This window comes from Podarcis pityusensis (assembly GCF_964106645.2).
Source record: "Podarcis pityusensis genome assembly, chromosome: 18".
NCBI classification, from domain to species: domain Eukaryota; kingdom Metazoa; phylum Chordata; class Lepidosauria; order Squamata; family Lacertidae; genus Podarcis; species Podarcis pityusensis.
In genome coordinates this window covers 6,621,756-6,635,528 of record NC_138043.1, presented here as the reverse complement: position 1 = coordinate 6,635,528, position 13,773 = coordinate 6,621,756, and the positions used below count along the sequence as shown (strand labels likewise).

Here is a 13,773-nt window from a genome sequence, read left to right as displayed (position 1 = left end):
TCTAGTTCTGCATAGTCCATTAACTTCGTCCTCCATTCTTCAATCGTCGGTAATGCTTCTTGCTTCCATTTTTGGGCCAATAATAGTCTTGCTGCTGTTATTTCAGAACGGTCAAGTTTCAGTTCCCTGTATCTTCAAAGTCAGACTGGGGCTTTGTTGGTGGAGCACAGGACTCTTAATCTCAGGAAGGGGTCCGCTTCTAACAATTCTATGATTTTATGATTCTAATAATAACAATAATAATGTAGTCATACTTCTTGTTACGTTGGTTCAGGTTACGTCTTTTCAGCTTGCGACCCGGAAGTAACAGAGCAGGTTACTTCCGGGTTTCGCCGCTCGCACATGTGCAGACACTCAGAATGACGTCATGCGCAGAAGCGGCGAATCGCAACCTGCGCACTCGCAGACGGTGCTTGCGTTCTGCTCATGATGCGAACAGGGCTCTGGAATGGATCCCGTTCGCAACCAGGGGTACCAATGTAAGGTAAAGGGACCCCTGACCATTAGGTTCAGTTGTGGCCGACTCTGGGGTTGCGGCGCTCATCTCGCTTTACTGGCCGAGGGAGCCGGCGTACAGCTTCCAGGTCATGTGGCCAGCAGGACTAAGCCGCTTCTGGCGAACCAGAGCAGCGCACGGAAACGCCATTTTCCTTCCCACCGGAACGGTACCTATTTATCTACTTGCACTTGATGTGCTTTCAAACTGCTAGGTGGGCAGGAGCAGGGACTGAGCAACGGGAGCTCACCCCATCACAGGGATTCGAACCGCCGGCCTTCTGATTGGCAAGTCCTAGGCTCTGTGGTTTAACCCACATCGCCACCCACATCCCTCTGTCTGGCTTATTCCAAACAAAAAGGACTTTGGGGGAGGGGGAGCTAAATTTAAATATATATTTTTCAATTCATTATAAATCATTTCCCAATATTGTACTGTTTGAGCCTCATAATGGAAGAAACCTGAGTTTCAAGTCTGGAAAATGCATTCGGTTGGGCTGTTTGCCAGCAATTAGAGAGCAGCATGTATTTGCAGTGCCACAGAGCTGTTGGTTTGCTTAAGCAAAAAATGCAGCGTGACTCATCCAACTGGGACGGACTGGTTTCTCTTCACATTATAACATGGGAACCATTGTTTCTCGTCCGCTTATTGGGATTTGAAACAATGGAAGGTTTCGCTTATCTGCCGAGCATCTAGGGAGCAACGCAGGCTTAAAATTCTAAGACACAGCGACAGCCACCTGCTTGGACGACTTGCACAAATTTGTGGAAAGTGTCTTAATGCAGTTTCCGTTTCAGTAAATCAGAGCTGTCGATAGAACCATCTTCCATGAATTTGTACAGCCCTGGAAAAACAACAACGAAGGCCTGCTCATCAACCGTCCCTCAGCGTATCATGTGTCGGGGAGTTCCATAAGTTAACTGGCCATTGTGGGGCAGAAGCGGGAGCCCTCCTGCCTCTCCTGACAGTTTCTTCCTCCTCTCTTTTAGCCGTGCCATGACGTCAGAAGGAAGTCCCGTGAGCGACACGGCTCCCGAAAACCAAGAGCCTGATCAGCAGGTATGTGGGGGATGAGTCCCTTCACCCCAAGCTCGGTGGTGGCTGCTGGCAGTTTCTGGGACCCGATCTGCCCCTTTTCTCTCCTTGGCCAAATACCTGTGCCCCTCTATTCCAGTTAGGAGATGGGAAACATTTGCATTCTTCCCTTTTTAATTTTTGATTTTTGGAGAGAAGGTGGGATGTTTTATGCAGTGATGTTCCCGCCCCCACAAAACTGCTGCCACCTTGGAAAATGTTCTTGGCTAGGTAAAGGTAAAGGGACCCCTGACCATTAAGGTCCAGTCTTGGCCGACTCTGGGGTTGCGGTGCTCATCTCGCTTTACTGGCCGAGGGAGCCGGCGTACAGCTTCCGGGTCATGTGGCCAGCATGACTAAGCCGCTTCTGGCGAACCAGAGCAGCGCACGGAAACGCCATTTGCCTTCCCGCCGGAGCGGTACCTATTTATCTACTTGCACTTTGACGTGCTTTCAAACTGCTAGGTTGGCAGGAGCAGGGACCGAGCAACAGGAGCTCACCCCGTCGCGGGGATTCGAACCACCGACCTTCTAATCGGCAAGCCCTAGGCTCTGTGGTTTAACCCACAGCACCACCCGCGTCCCCAAGAAACAATGTACTGTACTATAAAATAAATAAAGACAGTATTGTAGAGGATAAAAATTAAAATGTTTTCTTACCTGCGCTGGTGATAGTCATTGTTTGGATGGGGGGCTTTTATCCATTGCCGCAGTCACACAATCAATCCATCAGTAGCTGAACTGGGCCTCACACAGTCACAAAAACAAACGAACCGAAAAAGCCTCAAAAATAAATAGCAAAAACAAAAGCGGCAAACTTTATCTGTTCCGGAAGTCCGTTTGACTTCTGAAATGTTCGAAAACCAAAGCGCAGCTTCTGATTGGTGCAGGCGCCCCGGAAACAATAGCCGACAGCCGCATCGGACGTTTGGCTTCCAACAAACGTTCGAAAACCAGAACACACACTTCCGGGTTTTTGGCGTTTGGGAACCAAGGCGTTTGAGAACCAAGGCACCACTGAAAATGAGCTCCCCAAATGATAATAATAGTTCTTCTCTTTCTCTCCTGCTCTGGTAGAATGTGGTCAGTCGAGTGGTCAGCCTCCCGCTGGTCAGTTCGACCTTCAACATGGTCTCCTCGGCTTACGCCTCCACAAAAGAGACCCACCCCTACCTCAAGTCCGTCTGCGACGTGGCAGAGAAGAGTGTGAAGACCCTCACGGCGGCGGCCGTTGGTGGCGCCCAGCCTCTCCTGACAAAGCTGGAGCCTCAGAGTGGGTGACGCTGTCAATTTGCTGCTTTGTTTTGTGCCTTGTGCCGCGCTGAGGTTGAGAAACGGTGGCACGTACCCTCGCCTCCTCACTGTATGCGCAGGGCTTTCCCCCCAGAGAATCCTGGGAACTGTAGTTTGCACCTCGCCACTGGCAAACTATGTTTCCCAGGAATCTTTGGCGGGGGAAGGGAGTCGCATGCTTTGAATATGTTTTCAGTGCATGGCGTGACACAAAAAGAAGGATCTCATAGATCACACCCATATATATTTTTTTTAACATATCATTTTCAACAGTAATTAAACATACTTTTACATCTTATTCAAATTTTTGACTTCCATCAATCCTGTCTGGAAATTTTCCAATCTAATCTCTCAGTATGCATTTCTTCTCTTCCCTATTACATTTCAAACTCATAACCAATATCTCTTCTCTTTTTCTACTTTGTAACACTTCATATATTTCTCCTTACAAAACTTCTTGTAGTCCTACTAGCGTAATTTGTTGATTACAGTTGCTCTTCAAATATTTCATATACTTCTTCCAATCTTCCGTAAATCTCTGGTCCCGCAGGTTTCGAATCCTTCCTGTCATTTTGTCCAATTCTGCATAGTCCATTAATTTTGTCTGCCTTTCTTCTTTCGTCGGAATTTCTTCTTGTTTCCATTTCTGGGCTAACAATACTCTTGCCGCAGTTGTTGCATATAAAAATAATTTAACATCTTTCCTGTTAATGTCCTGACCTATAATACCAAGTAAAAATGCTTCTGGTTTTTTTTTTAAACGTATATTTCAACATCTTTTTCATCTCATTATATATCATTTCCCAGAAGTTCTTTACTTTTTTACATTCCCACCACATATGATAAAATATTCCTTCTTTCTCTTTTCCAACATTTATTATTTGTCTTATACATTTTAGCTAATTTCACTGGTGTGATATACCATCTATACATCATTTTCATCATATTCTCTTTCAAAGCATATACCGTGCATTTTAAAAAAAGAATACTCCCCAAAGAATCCTGGGAACTGTAGTTTTCTTCTCGCATCGCGTTCCCGGCAAACTACAGTTCCCAAAATCCTTTGGTGAGGAAGGGGAGAAGAACAAGAAGGAACTATCCTCCATTTCTGGATAGCTCATTTGGTAGAGCATGAGACTCTTAATCCCAGGGTCGAAGGTTCGAGCCCCACATAGGGTGTTGCAGGGGGTCAGACTAGATGACACATGTGGACCCACCCAACTACATATCTGCGGTTCTGTAGGTGTATGGTGTGGATGTGACTTTAAAAACAGGGTCTCGTGGGTCACCTCCAAACTCTGCTTTTTAAGCGCAGGACTCTCCCTGAACCCTGGGAACTGTAGTTTGCCCTCATAGGGCACGGGCCACAGAAACCTTAACAAACTACAGTTCACGGGGTTCTCAGGAGCGGGAGCCATGTGCGCTGAATCTGTGACTGCCGCCTGCAGAAAAAGCAAAACAATTGCTAAGGCGAAGGAATTCCAAAACCCTCAACCAGGTGGTGCTCAACTACAACTCCCATTATCCCTGGCTGTAGGGGGCTCATAGGAGTTGGAGTCCCACAACCTCTGGAGCATGGGTAGGCAAACTGAGGCCCGGGGGCTGGATCCGGCCCAATCGCCTTCTCAATCCGGCCCACGGATGGTCCAGGAATCAGCGTGTTTTTACATGAGTAGAATGTGTGCTTTTATTTAAAATGCATCTCTGGGTTATTTATGGGGCATAGGAATTCGTTCATTGTTTTTTTTCAAAATATAGTCCGGCCCCCAGCAAGGTCTGAGGGACAGTGGACCGGCTCCCTGCTGAAAAAGTTTGCTGACCCCTGCTCTGGAGGGTCAGCCGGTCTCCCCAAAACTGCTTTATTGGGGCCAACCATAACGTTGCACGTTGTGAGCAAGCCTTTTTTATTCTTCAGATGTTGAACAAAGTAGGGACAAAGACTGTCCTCTCCCAGCAGGCCCCCCGTTCCGGACCAAAACCTTATTCAGCCAACTCCCCAGCTTCTCGGCTTTCACTAGGCATTGGGCACCCATGAGGACTATCACCTTGGCAAGGCTTTACCGGAAATCCCCCCAAAAGCAGTTCCCTGGCCACTGCTGCCAAGATGGCCTGCATGCTTTCCTGAGTTCTTTTCCCCCCATCGCTGGTTTTTGGAAGCTATCGATATAATCTCTGTGTCTTTTTAGTTGCAACGGCCAATGAGTATGCTTGCAAAGGGTTGGACAAATTGGAAGAGAAACTGCCTATTTTGCAACAGCCGTCGGAGAAGGTTAGTAATTTTTTTTTTTTCTTTCCCGACATGCTCTGCTCAGTGGTACATTATCTGCGTTTCTATCACATGCAAAAGGAAGGATGCTCTAGCCAGGAGAAAAAGGAAGTTTCGACTGGCTGGACCAAACATTCCCTCGCATGTCTTCTCTAGGATTACAAGGAATGTTGTACTTGACTGCCTCTCATGGATCACATCCCATAATGTAAACAGCAACCTGCTTTATGGGTTCTGTTGCACAGCATGATTCTGCTGGTGCAAAACTCTTAATTCGTCACCATGTTCGAGAAACTCTTGGAGCTGGAATGTCAATAACACGCCGTCGTATTTTATCTTTCAGAGTAGAGACCGACTCTCGCATGATGGGAACTTATCCCTGTCTGTGACGTAGGATTGCTTCTCCCCACAGCTTAGGGGGCATAATACTTGCCTTACCCCGGACGCTAGCAACCCACTCTGCGCCACTGCTAAAGACTGAAATGGAAACATCCAACCATTTCTGCCGCATTTGCCAGAGTGAAACCTCCTGTCTAGTGCAAACTTTGGTTCATAGCATTTTGCTCACAATTTTCCAGGTGGTCGCAGACACGAAGGAACTGGTCTCCACCAAAGTGACTGGGGCCCGGGACACTGTCTCCGGTACCCTCAACGGGGCGAAGGATGCTGTGGCTGGCGGCATGAGCGGGGTGGTGGAAATGGCCAAAGGGGCCGTACATGGTGGCGTGGAGATGACCAGATCGGTGGTGGCTGGCAGTGTGAACACCGTCCTGGGGTCCAGAGTGGGTCAAATGGTCACCACTGGCATGGATGTGGTCCTGGGCAAGTCTGAAGAGCTAGTGGACCATTATCTCCCGATGACGGACAAAGAACTGGGTAGGTATCCTCGTTAAGGGAATTATTTTATTCGTATCATTCGTTAAATTTATAGGCCTCCCTCCCTCCCAAAGTTACTCAAGGCAGCAAACACACAGGCAGTAAAGCAATAAAATATATTAAAAACCAGTTCCTGGACAAATGCAGACCGGGAAAGATACCTGCTTTCGTTTTTTTGCCAATTTTTATTTATTTTTTTAAAAAATCACAAATCAACACCAAATTAATTCAGATTTAAAAGTTGACTTCCCACACCCCTACCTTGATGTTTCACTTCCCTCCCTCACTTGCTTCTCAGTGTTACATACATTTCCAAATTACATTTCAAGAACTTAAAATATTTGAGCGTTTTATCCTTATTTTTTCCGATTTTCCTCTACTGCTTTGGGGTTTTTGAAAGACTGCTGTGCTCGCCCATTATCTGCACATTGTTTTTACATACGCCGCTCAGAAATAATTAAGTGGTTGGTTAGATGTTTTAAATAAATATTTAGAAGATGAGAGAGAGAGAGAGAAAGTACCTGCCTGATATGTAACAGGAGGGGGCTATGTTTATCATACTATATATATTCATGCCCCCCTGTCTGAACGGTTACCCTGTTCTCACCATGAACCATGATGTCGCCAGTTGGTCCTAGAGGTCCCAAGTCCCTGATGGGCAGAATAGGGACCGTCTCTCGCATGGTGGGAACTTTCCCCTGAATTTTCCCTTGTCTGTGACGAAGGATTGCTTCTCCCCACAGTTTATGGGCCACAGTACTTTCCTTACCCTGGATGCTGGCAACCAACACTGCACCACTGCTAATGATTGAAATAGAAACATCCAAACTTTTCTGCCGCATTTGCCAGTGTGAAACCTCCCGCCTGGTGCAAACTTCTGTGCATAGCATTTGAAGTACTAGGCATTCAAACATAGCGTTTTGTGCATATTGAACTGATACCTTTAACGCCACCATAACCATAACCACCACCCCTCTCTCATTCCCAGCTGAACTCGCTACCTCTGTGGAGGGTTTTGAAATCGCCACCGTGGAGCAGCAGAAAGAGCAGAGGAGCTACTTCGTGCGCCTGGGGTCTCTCTCAGCCAAACTCCGCCACCGAGCCTACCAGCACTCTCTGGGCAAGCTGAGGGATGCCAAGCAGAGTACCCAAGATGCCCTCGCCCAACTGCACCAAACCATCGAGCTGGTAAGAATGCCCTGAAAACTGATCCAGAGCCTTTTATTTCTAATCTATACTCTACGCACTCCTTAACTGGGCCAGGGCTGCTTATGTCTGGGGTGGCGGGCATGTGGTTTATTGGGATATTTTGCTATTGTGTATTTTTTGGGGGGGGGGTTATGTTGTAAGCCACCCTATGAACTTAATAAATAAAAGTGATTTACAGCTTGAGAAGTGCCCGTTGGCTGAGCTGCTATGACATCACATAAGGCACATTTCAGCTGCCCAGGGTGAAGGTTCCAGCGATGTATTGTTGGCAAACGATTAGAGGGGTTGGATTGAATGGGTAGAAGACGCAAGGGATCTAGGGCATAAAGGAGAGCTTGCCAGAACAGGCCAGTGATCTAGCGATCACCCAGATTCTTCTAGGAATCTGGCAAACAGGGCACAAGCACAACAGCAGTTTCTGATCCCCAGAAACCAGTATTCCGAGCCCTGCCACATCTGACGGTGGACGTGGAACACAGCCATCGTCCCTAGGATCTGCTGATAGCCTTCTGGTCCATGAGTTTGTCCCATCCAGTCCACAACCCTATTTTAAAGGCACCCAAGGTGCTTGCTGTCACGGCCTCCTGTGGCAGAGAGTTCCGCAGTTCAGTTGTCAGAATAAGGACTTCCTTTTGCCCGCCCTTTCTCTTCCAACACCCAGCTTCGTGGGGTGCCCACTGCCTTCTAATGTTGCAAGAGAAGCTCTCCTCTGTCCACTTTTGGGGCATCTCGGTGGGTTGGGGACTGAGGTTCGGGGCTTGGCGGGATGGCATGTGCACTGGACGGCTGGAACGGAGTGAGATTTAACCAGGCGATGTTTGAGGACCCTGGTGAAAACAACCGCATGGACCGCAGAGACGTTGGAGTTGGTAAGCAATGGCTGCATTGCATGGAGGCATAAAACAATTCTCCATCCACATCAGGCCTTGTCTATACATAACTCAGAGCGCAGTGCTGATGATGTCGAGGTTTCAGGTTCAATCTGCCGCATTCGCCAGAGTGAAACCTTTTGAAACGGATGATCTTTGGGGTTCTGCCCAACTCCATGATTCTATAAAAGATGTAGGGGAACCTGTGGCCCTCCAGACGTTGCAGAACTACAGCTCCCACCATCCTTGGCCGTGCTTGCTGATGGGAGTTGTAGTCCCACGCCATCTTGAGAGCCAAAGGGTTCTTCTTGACCTGTAAGCAATAGCAGGTGCAGGAAAACGACTGGGTTTTTATTTATTTTTTTAAACAAAAAGAAAAGCAAGCTTCTGGTGTGGTTCCCTCCGACCCTTTCTTGTCCCTTGTCAGATGGAACATGTCAAACAGGGAGTGGACCACAAGCTACATGGCGGCCAAGAGAAGCTACATCAGATGTGGCTGGATTGGAACCAGAAGCAAGCTCAAAGTGATGAGCCACAACACTCCTTGGTGCAGCCAGAGGTAGCTCCTCCCTTTCTCTTAGGGGGGGGTGGGGAGATCAGCCCCTTCTAAAAACGAATGACCAGTTACCCCCCACCCACCCACCCCCAAAAAAGATCCCTTGATGGACAACCCTGCAATCAAGAATCTGATGCTGTACAGCAAATCAGCACACTTTTTCAGTATTATTTTCTTACCTGCGCTGGTGATAGTCCTTGTTTAGAGGGGGGGGCTTTTATCCATTGCCGCAGTCGCACAATCAATCCATCAGTAGCTGAACTGGGTTCTGCACAGTCACAGAAATAAACTACCATATTTTTTGCTCTATAAGACTCACTTTTTCCCTCCTAAAAAGTAAGGGGAAATGTGTGTGCGTCTTATGGAGCAAATGCAGGCTGCGCAGCTGTCCCAGAAGCCAGAACAGCAAGAGGGATTGCTGCTTTCACTGCGCAGCGATCCCTCTTGCTGTTCTGGCTTCTGAGATTCAGAATATTTTTTTTCTTGTTTTCCTGCTCCAAAAACTAGGTGCGTCTTGTGGTCTGGTGCGTCTTATAGAGCGAAAAATACAGTAACCAAAAAAGCCTCAAAAACACAAAATAAATAGCAAAAACAAAAGCACCAAACTTAATCCGTTCCGGAAGTCCGTTTGACTTCCAAAATGTTCGAAAACCAAGGCGCGGCTTCTGATTGGTGCAGGCTCCCCGGAAACTATAGCCGACAGCCGCATCGGACATTCGGCTTCTGACAAATGTTCGAAACCCGGAACACTTCCGTCCGGGTTTCCGGTGTTTGAGAACCAAGGTACCACTGTAGATTTTGAACAAAGGCCAAGCTTCTAGTCCCTCTTGAGATGGAAGTAATGCTGGTTTCTAAAGGGGGGGGGGGACTTTGCGCAAGGTTGCCAACGCGGTTCCTTGTTTCTCACGGAGGACCTTAAGGTCCATAAATAGCAACACCCTAGTGGTCCCGGGCCCTAAGGAAGTCAGATTAGCCTCAACCAGAGCCAGGGCCTTCTCAACACTGGCTCCGGCCCGGTGGAACGCTCTGCCTCATGAGACCAGGGCCCTGCGGGATCTGATTTCTTTCCGCAGGGCCTGTAAGACAGAGTTGTTCCACCTGGCCTTTGACTTGGAATCAATTTGATTCCCTCCCCCCCCTTTCTTTTTTCCTTTCTCCTCCTGTGATGAGGCTGCATTTTAATGTTTTAATTGTTTTAATGTTATACAGTAGTACCTCAGGTTACCTACGATTCAGGTTACATACGTGTCAGGTTACAGACTCCGCTAACCCAGAAATAGTGCTTCAGGTTAAGAACTTTGCTTCAGGATGAGAACAGAAATCGGGCTGCAGCAGCAGCAGGAGGCCCCATTAGCTAAAGTGGTGCTTTAGGTTAAGAACAGTTTCAGGTTAAGAATGGACCTCAGGAACAAATTAAGTCCTTAACCCAAGGTACCACTGTATTTTAATCTTGTTTTTTAAGTTGTACAGTGGTGCCTCGCAAGACGAAATTAATCCGTTCCGCGAGTGTCTTCGTCTAGCGGTTTTTTCGTCTTGCGAAGCAACCCGCTTAGCGGATTAGCGCTATTAGCGGTTTAGTGGCTATTAAAGGCTTATCGGCTTAGCGGATTAGCTGCTAAAAGGCTATTAAAGGCTTAGCGGCTTAGATAAAGGGGGGGGAAGCGAAAAAAAATCTCAAGACTCGCAAGACATTTTCGTCTTGCGAAGCAAGCCCATAGGGAAATTCGTCCTGCGAAGCAGCTCAAAAACGGAAAACCCTTTCGTCTAGCGGATTTTCCGTCTTGCGAGGCATTCGTCTTGCAGGGCACCACTGTATTTCAATCAACTTGTTTTTATTATTGGTTGTTAGCCGCCCTGAGCCCGGTCTTGGCTGGGGAGGGTGGGGTATAAAATTATTATTATTATTATTATTATTATTATTATTATTATTATTATTATCCTAGGTGGAATCCCAGTCTCTCGCCCTGCTCAGGGGTCTCACCCAGCAGCTACAGCTTTCCTGTGTCACCCTCGTGTCCAGCGTCCAAGGCCTTCCCTCCGGCATCCAGGACAGAGTCCAACAGGTCCGCCAAACCGTTGAGGGTCTCCACTCATCCTTCTCCGGGGCTCGCTCGTTCCAAGACGTGCCGGCCGCCCTCCTGAGCCAGAGCCGCGAGAGGATCGCCAAGGCGCGCAGCTCGATGGACGAGATGTTGGACTACGTCGTGCAAAACGTCCCCCTCCCGTGGGTGGTGGGCCCCTTTGCGCCCAACCTGGTGGAGCTTCCAGAGGCAGAGGGAGTTGGCTCCCGGGCGCAGGAAGACCCCGCCGAAAAGCCTAAGACCCCGCAAAAGGAGCCCTCCGAACCGGAGAAGGAACTTTAGATCTTCCGTGCTGTGCTTTTCAGAAATCTGCGGTGGCTGCAGAGAATCCTTGGGAACCGTAGTATTGCAGGGAAGTCGAGAATACCGAACCTGTAGCCCTCCAGATGTTGTAGCTCTCAGCTCCCAGCAGCCCAGGAACATTTGGAGGACCATTGGTTCCCAGTCTCAAAAGACCTGGTGCTTTTTTATTTTCTTTTTGCCGAACTACAGTTCCCAGGGGTTTCTGGGTGCACAGAGGTTCCAACAGCACCTGTTGTAATTGAGATGTGCCTTATTGGAATGCTGAATGGTGGCGGCGACAAGGGGAAAAAATGGTCTGAACGATGAGCCGCTTTGCGTGTTTGTCAAACACATCTCCCATCCTTTAGAAAGAGAATATTGTCCTATTCCCCCACTGCCAACACTTAGGGGCATTTAAAGTCCCTAGCAAATAGCTCAGAACTCTGAAATTTTGAAATGGAAGGAGTAAATTACTTGGGTAAATTACTTACACAATCTGGTGGCCACTAGAATTTTTGGAATTTACTATTAAAAAAGAGAGAGAGGGGAAAAAAGGTTTTCTCAAGCTAAGTTCTACTCAAGAGTTGACCGTTTGAAATTAACGTTCCGAAGCAATGGGTTGCATCTACTGCTGGCCCTACTCCCGAGTAGACCCGTGCCCAGCATGTCATGGTTCTACTTCCGAGTAGGACTGACAGTGGCTGCAAACCTCTTGAAACGACTGGAGCCAAGTGAGCTATGTGCATTATTTTCAGCTAGTCTACTCTTGAGTAAGACTGACACTGGCCATGATCTAACACGGAATTGTAGAGTTGGAAAGGACCCATGACGGTCCTCTAACTAGTCCAGCCCCCTTCAACGCAGGAAACTTTTGCCCAACTTGGGACTCGAACCCACGACCTCTGGGCTTAGGGGGTCTTATACCCTATTGACTGAGCTATCCATGTGTGCCCTGTAAATCGTGGTTCTCTAGATTTAGATTCAGGAAATCCCAATGCTTTTAACGTAAGTTTAAACTATTGTTTTAACTCTTAGTGAAATGTCTCCTCCTTCACCCTTGCCCTACCCTGTTGTGGCTTTCAGTTTTTGACAATATTTCTCTTCCCTACCCCCCTCCTCAATTTCTCAAGTTTCTTCCCAATGCCATGGGGGTGGAAAAAAGACCCCACCCCGCTCTTAATGTGGTTCCAGCATGAATCTTGCATAGCCTCCGTTGGTGGCCTTTCTTTTGTAACTGAGGGCTTCACCACAATTCCTCTAGTCTTGCTGCTGCCCTCTGGGGTGGGAAACTGCTCTTTAGTGCTCATTCAGAGCAAACAGCCGTTCAGGTTTCTAGTGGGTTGCTGTTTGTTCCTATTTCGAGCTAAAGAGCAGGGTTTGTTTGTTTTTCTGGGAAAGGAGAAGGACAAGGAGGCAAGCACTTGGAACTGTCCGAGCGCAGGTCAAGAGGAACTTTGGGTGAGCCCTGGAATCAACGGCGGTCCTGAGAAATCCAGCCTGAAGTGCCGCTAACGTTTTTGTACCTCCGTAGAATTGTTTTACTTCCAGAATAAAGAAATGACTTCTTTTGAGCTGTGGATCTCTCAGCGGTTTTTGATACCATCGACCAGGGTCTCCTCCTGGACTGTCCAGAGGAGTTGGGGGGAGATAATAATAATAATAATTTATTATTTATACCCTGCCCATCTGGCTGGGTTTCCCCAGCCACTTTGGGTGGCTTCCAACAGAATATTAAAATATAATAACCTATTAAACAGTTTCCCTAAACAGGGAAACTTATGCAGTGGTTCCTCTCTTTCCTCCTGGGCCGTGTCCAGAAAGTGGTGTTGGAAGATGAGTGTTCAGACCGCTGGGTTCTCATTTGTGGGGTGCCTCAGGGCTCCATCCTCTCCCCCATGCTTTTTTACATCTATATCGGGCATAGGCAAATTCCGGCCTTCCAGATGCTTGGGACTACAATTCCCATCATCCCTAGCTAACAGGACCAGTGGTCGGGGATGATGGGAGTTGTAGTCCCAAACATCTGGAGGGCCGAGTTTGCCTATGCCTGATCTATATGAAGCCGCTGGGAGAGATCATCAGGGGGTTTGGGCTGGGTGTTCATCAGTATGCGGATGATACCCAGCTCTACCTCTCTTTCAAATCGGAACCAGTGAAGGCGGTGAAGGTCCTGTGTGAGTGCCTGGAGGCGGTCAGAGGACGGATGGCAACTAACGGATTGAGGTTGAATCCTGACAAGGCAGAAGTACTGTTTTGGGGGGACAGGAGGCGGGCAGGTGTGGAAGACTCCCTGGCCCTGAATGGGGCAACTGTGCCCCTGTGCGCAGCCTGGGAGTCATTCTGGACTCACAGTTGTCCATGGAGGCGCAGGTCAAATCTTTGTCCAGGGTGGCTGTCTACCAGCTCCATCTGGTACGCCGGATGAGACCCTCCCTGCCCACAGACTGTCTGGCCAGAGTGGTGCATGCTCTGGTTATCTCCCGCTTGAACTACCGCTATGCCTTCTACATGGGACTGCCTTTGAAGGTGACTCGGAAACCGCAACTAATACAGAATGCGGCAGCTAGTTAATATAACTATTATTATTATTATTATTATTATGACTGGTTTACGTTGAATCAAGGAAATGTACAACATCATGTTCCACATAGTGGCCAAGCAAAAGCTCATAGCTGTGACCTGAGCACACTGATGTATTCTCCTCCTCCTGGTTCCTGATATTCAGAGACATGCTGCCTCCGATCTTGAAGATGCTTCACGGACGTCATGAC

General features: G+C 48.0%; 1 protein-coding gene across 4 annotated transcripts in view; it reads left to right on the top strand.

Annotated features, from left to right (window-relative positions):
* The window catches only part of LOC308467360 (perilipin-3-like), a 44,052-nt gene that overhangs the window by 5,417 nt on the left and 24,862 nt on the right, over positions 1–13,773 (top strand). For 2 of the 4 annotated variants that reach the window (XM_080989037.1, XM_080989035.1), the window contains exons 2-6: positions 1,486–1,555; positions 2,648–2,843; positions 5,050–5,132; positions 5,708–6,005; positions 6,994–7,193. In XM_080989037.1, coding sequence (XP_080845163.1) covers positions 1,493–1,555; positions 2,648–2,843; positions 5,050–5,132; positions 5,708–6,005; positions 6,994–7,193 — 840 coding nt within the window. In that variant the 5' untranslated portion in view covers positions 1,486–1,492. Of the gene's footprint in view, positions 1–1,485; positions 1,556–2,647; positions 2,844–5,049; positions 5,133–5,707; positions 6,006–6,993; positions 7,194–8,510; positions 8,643–10,582; positions 12,574–13,773 lie in introns of those variants that run through there. The other 2 variants (XM_080989034.1, XM_080989039.1) reach the window with 2 other exon arrangements.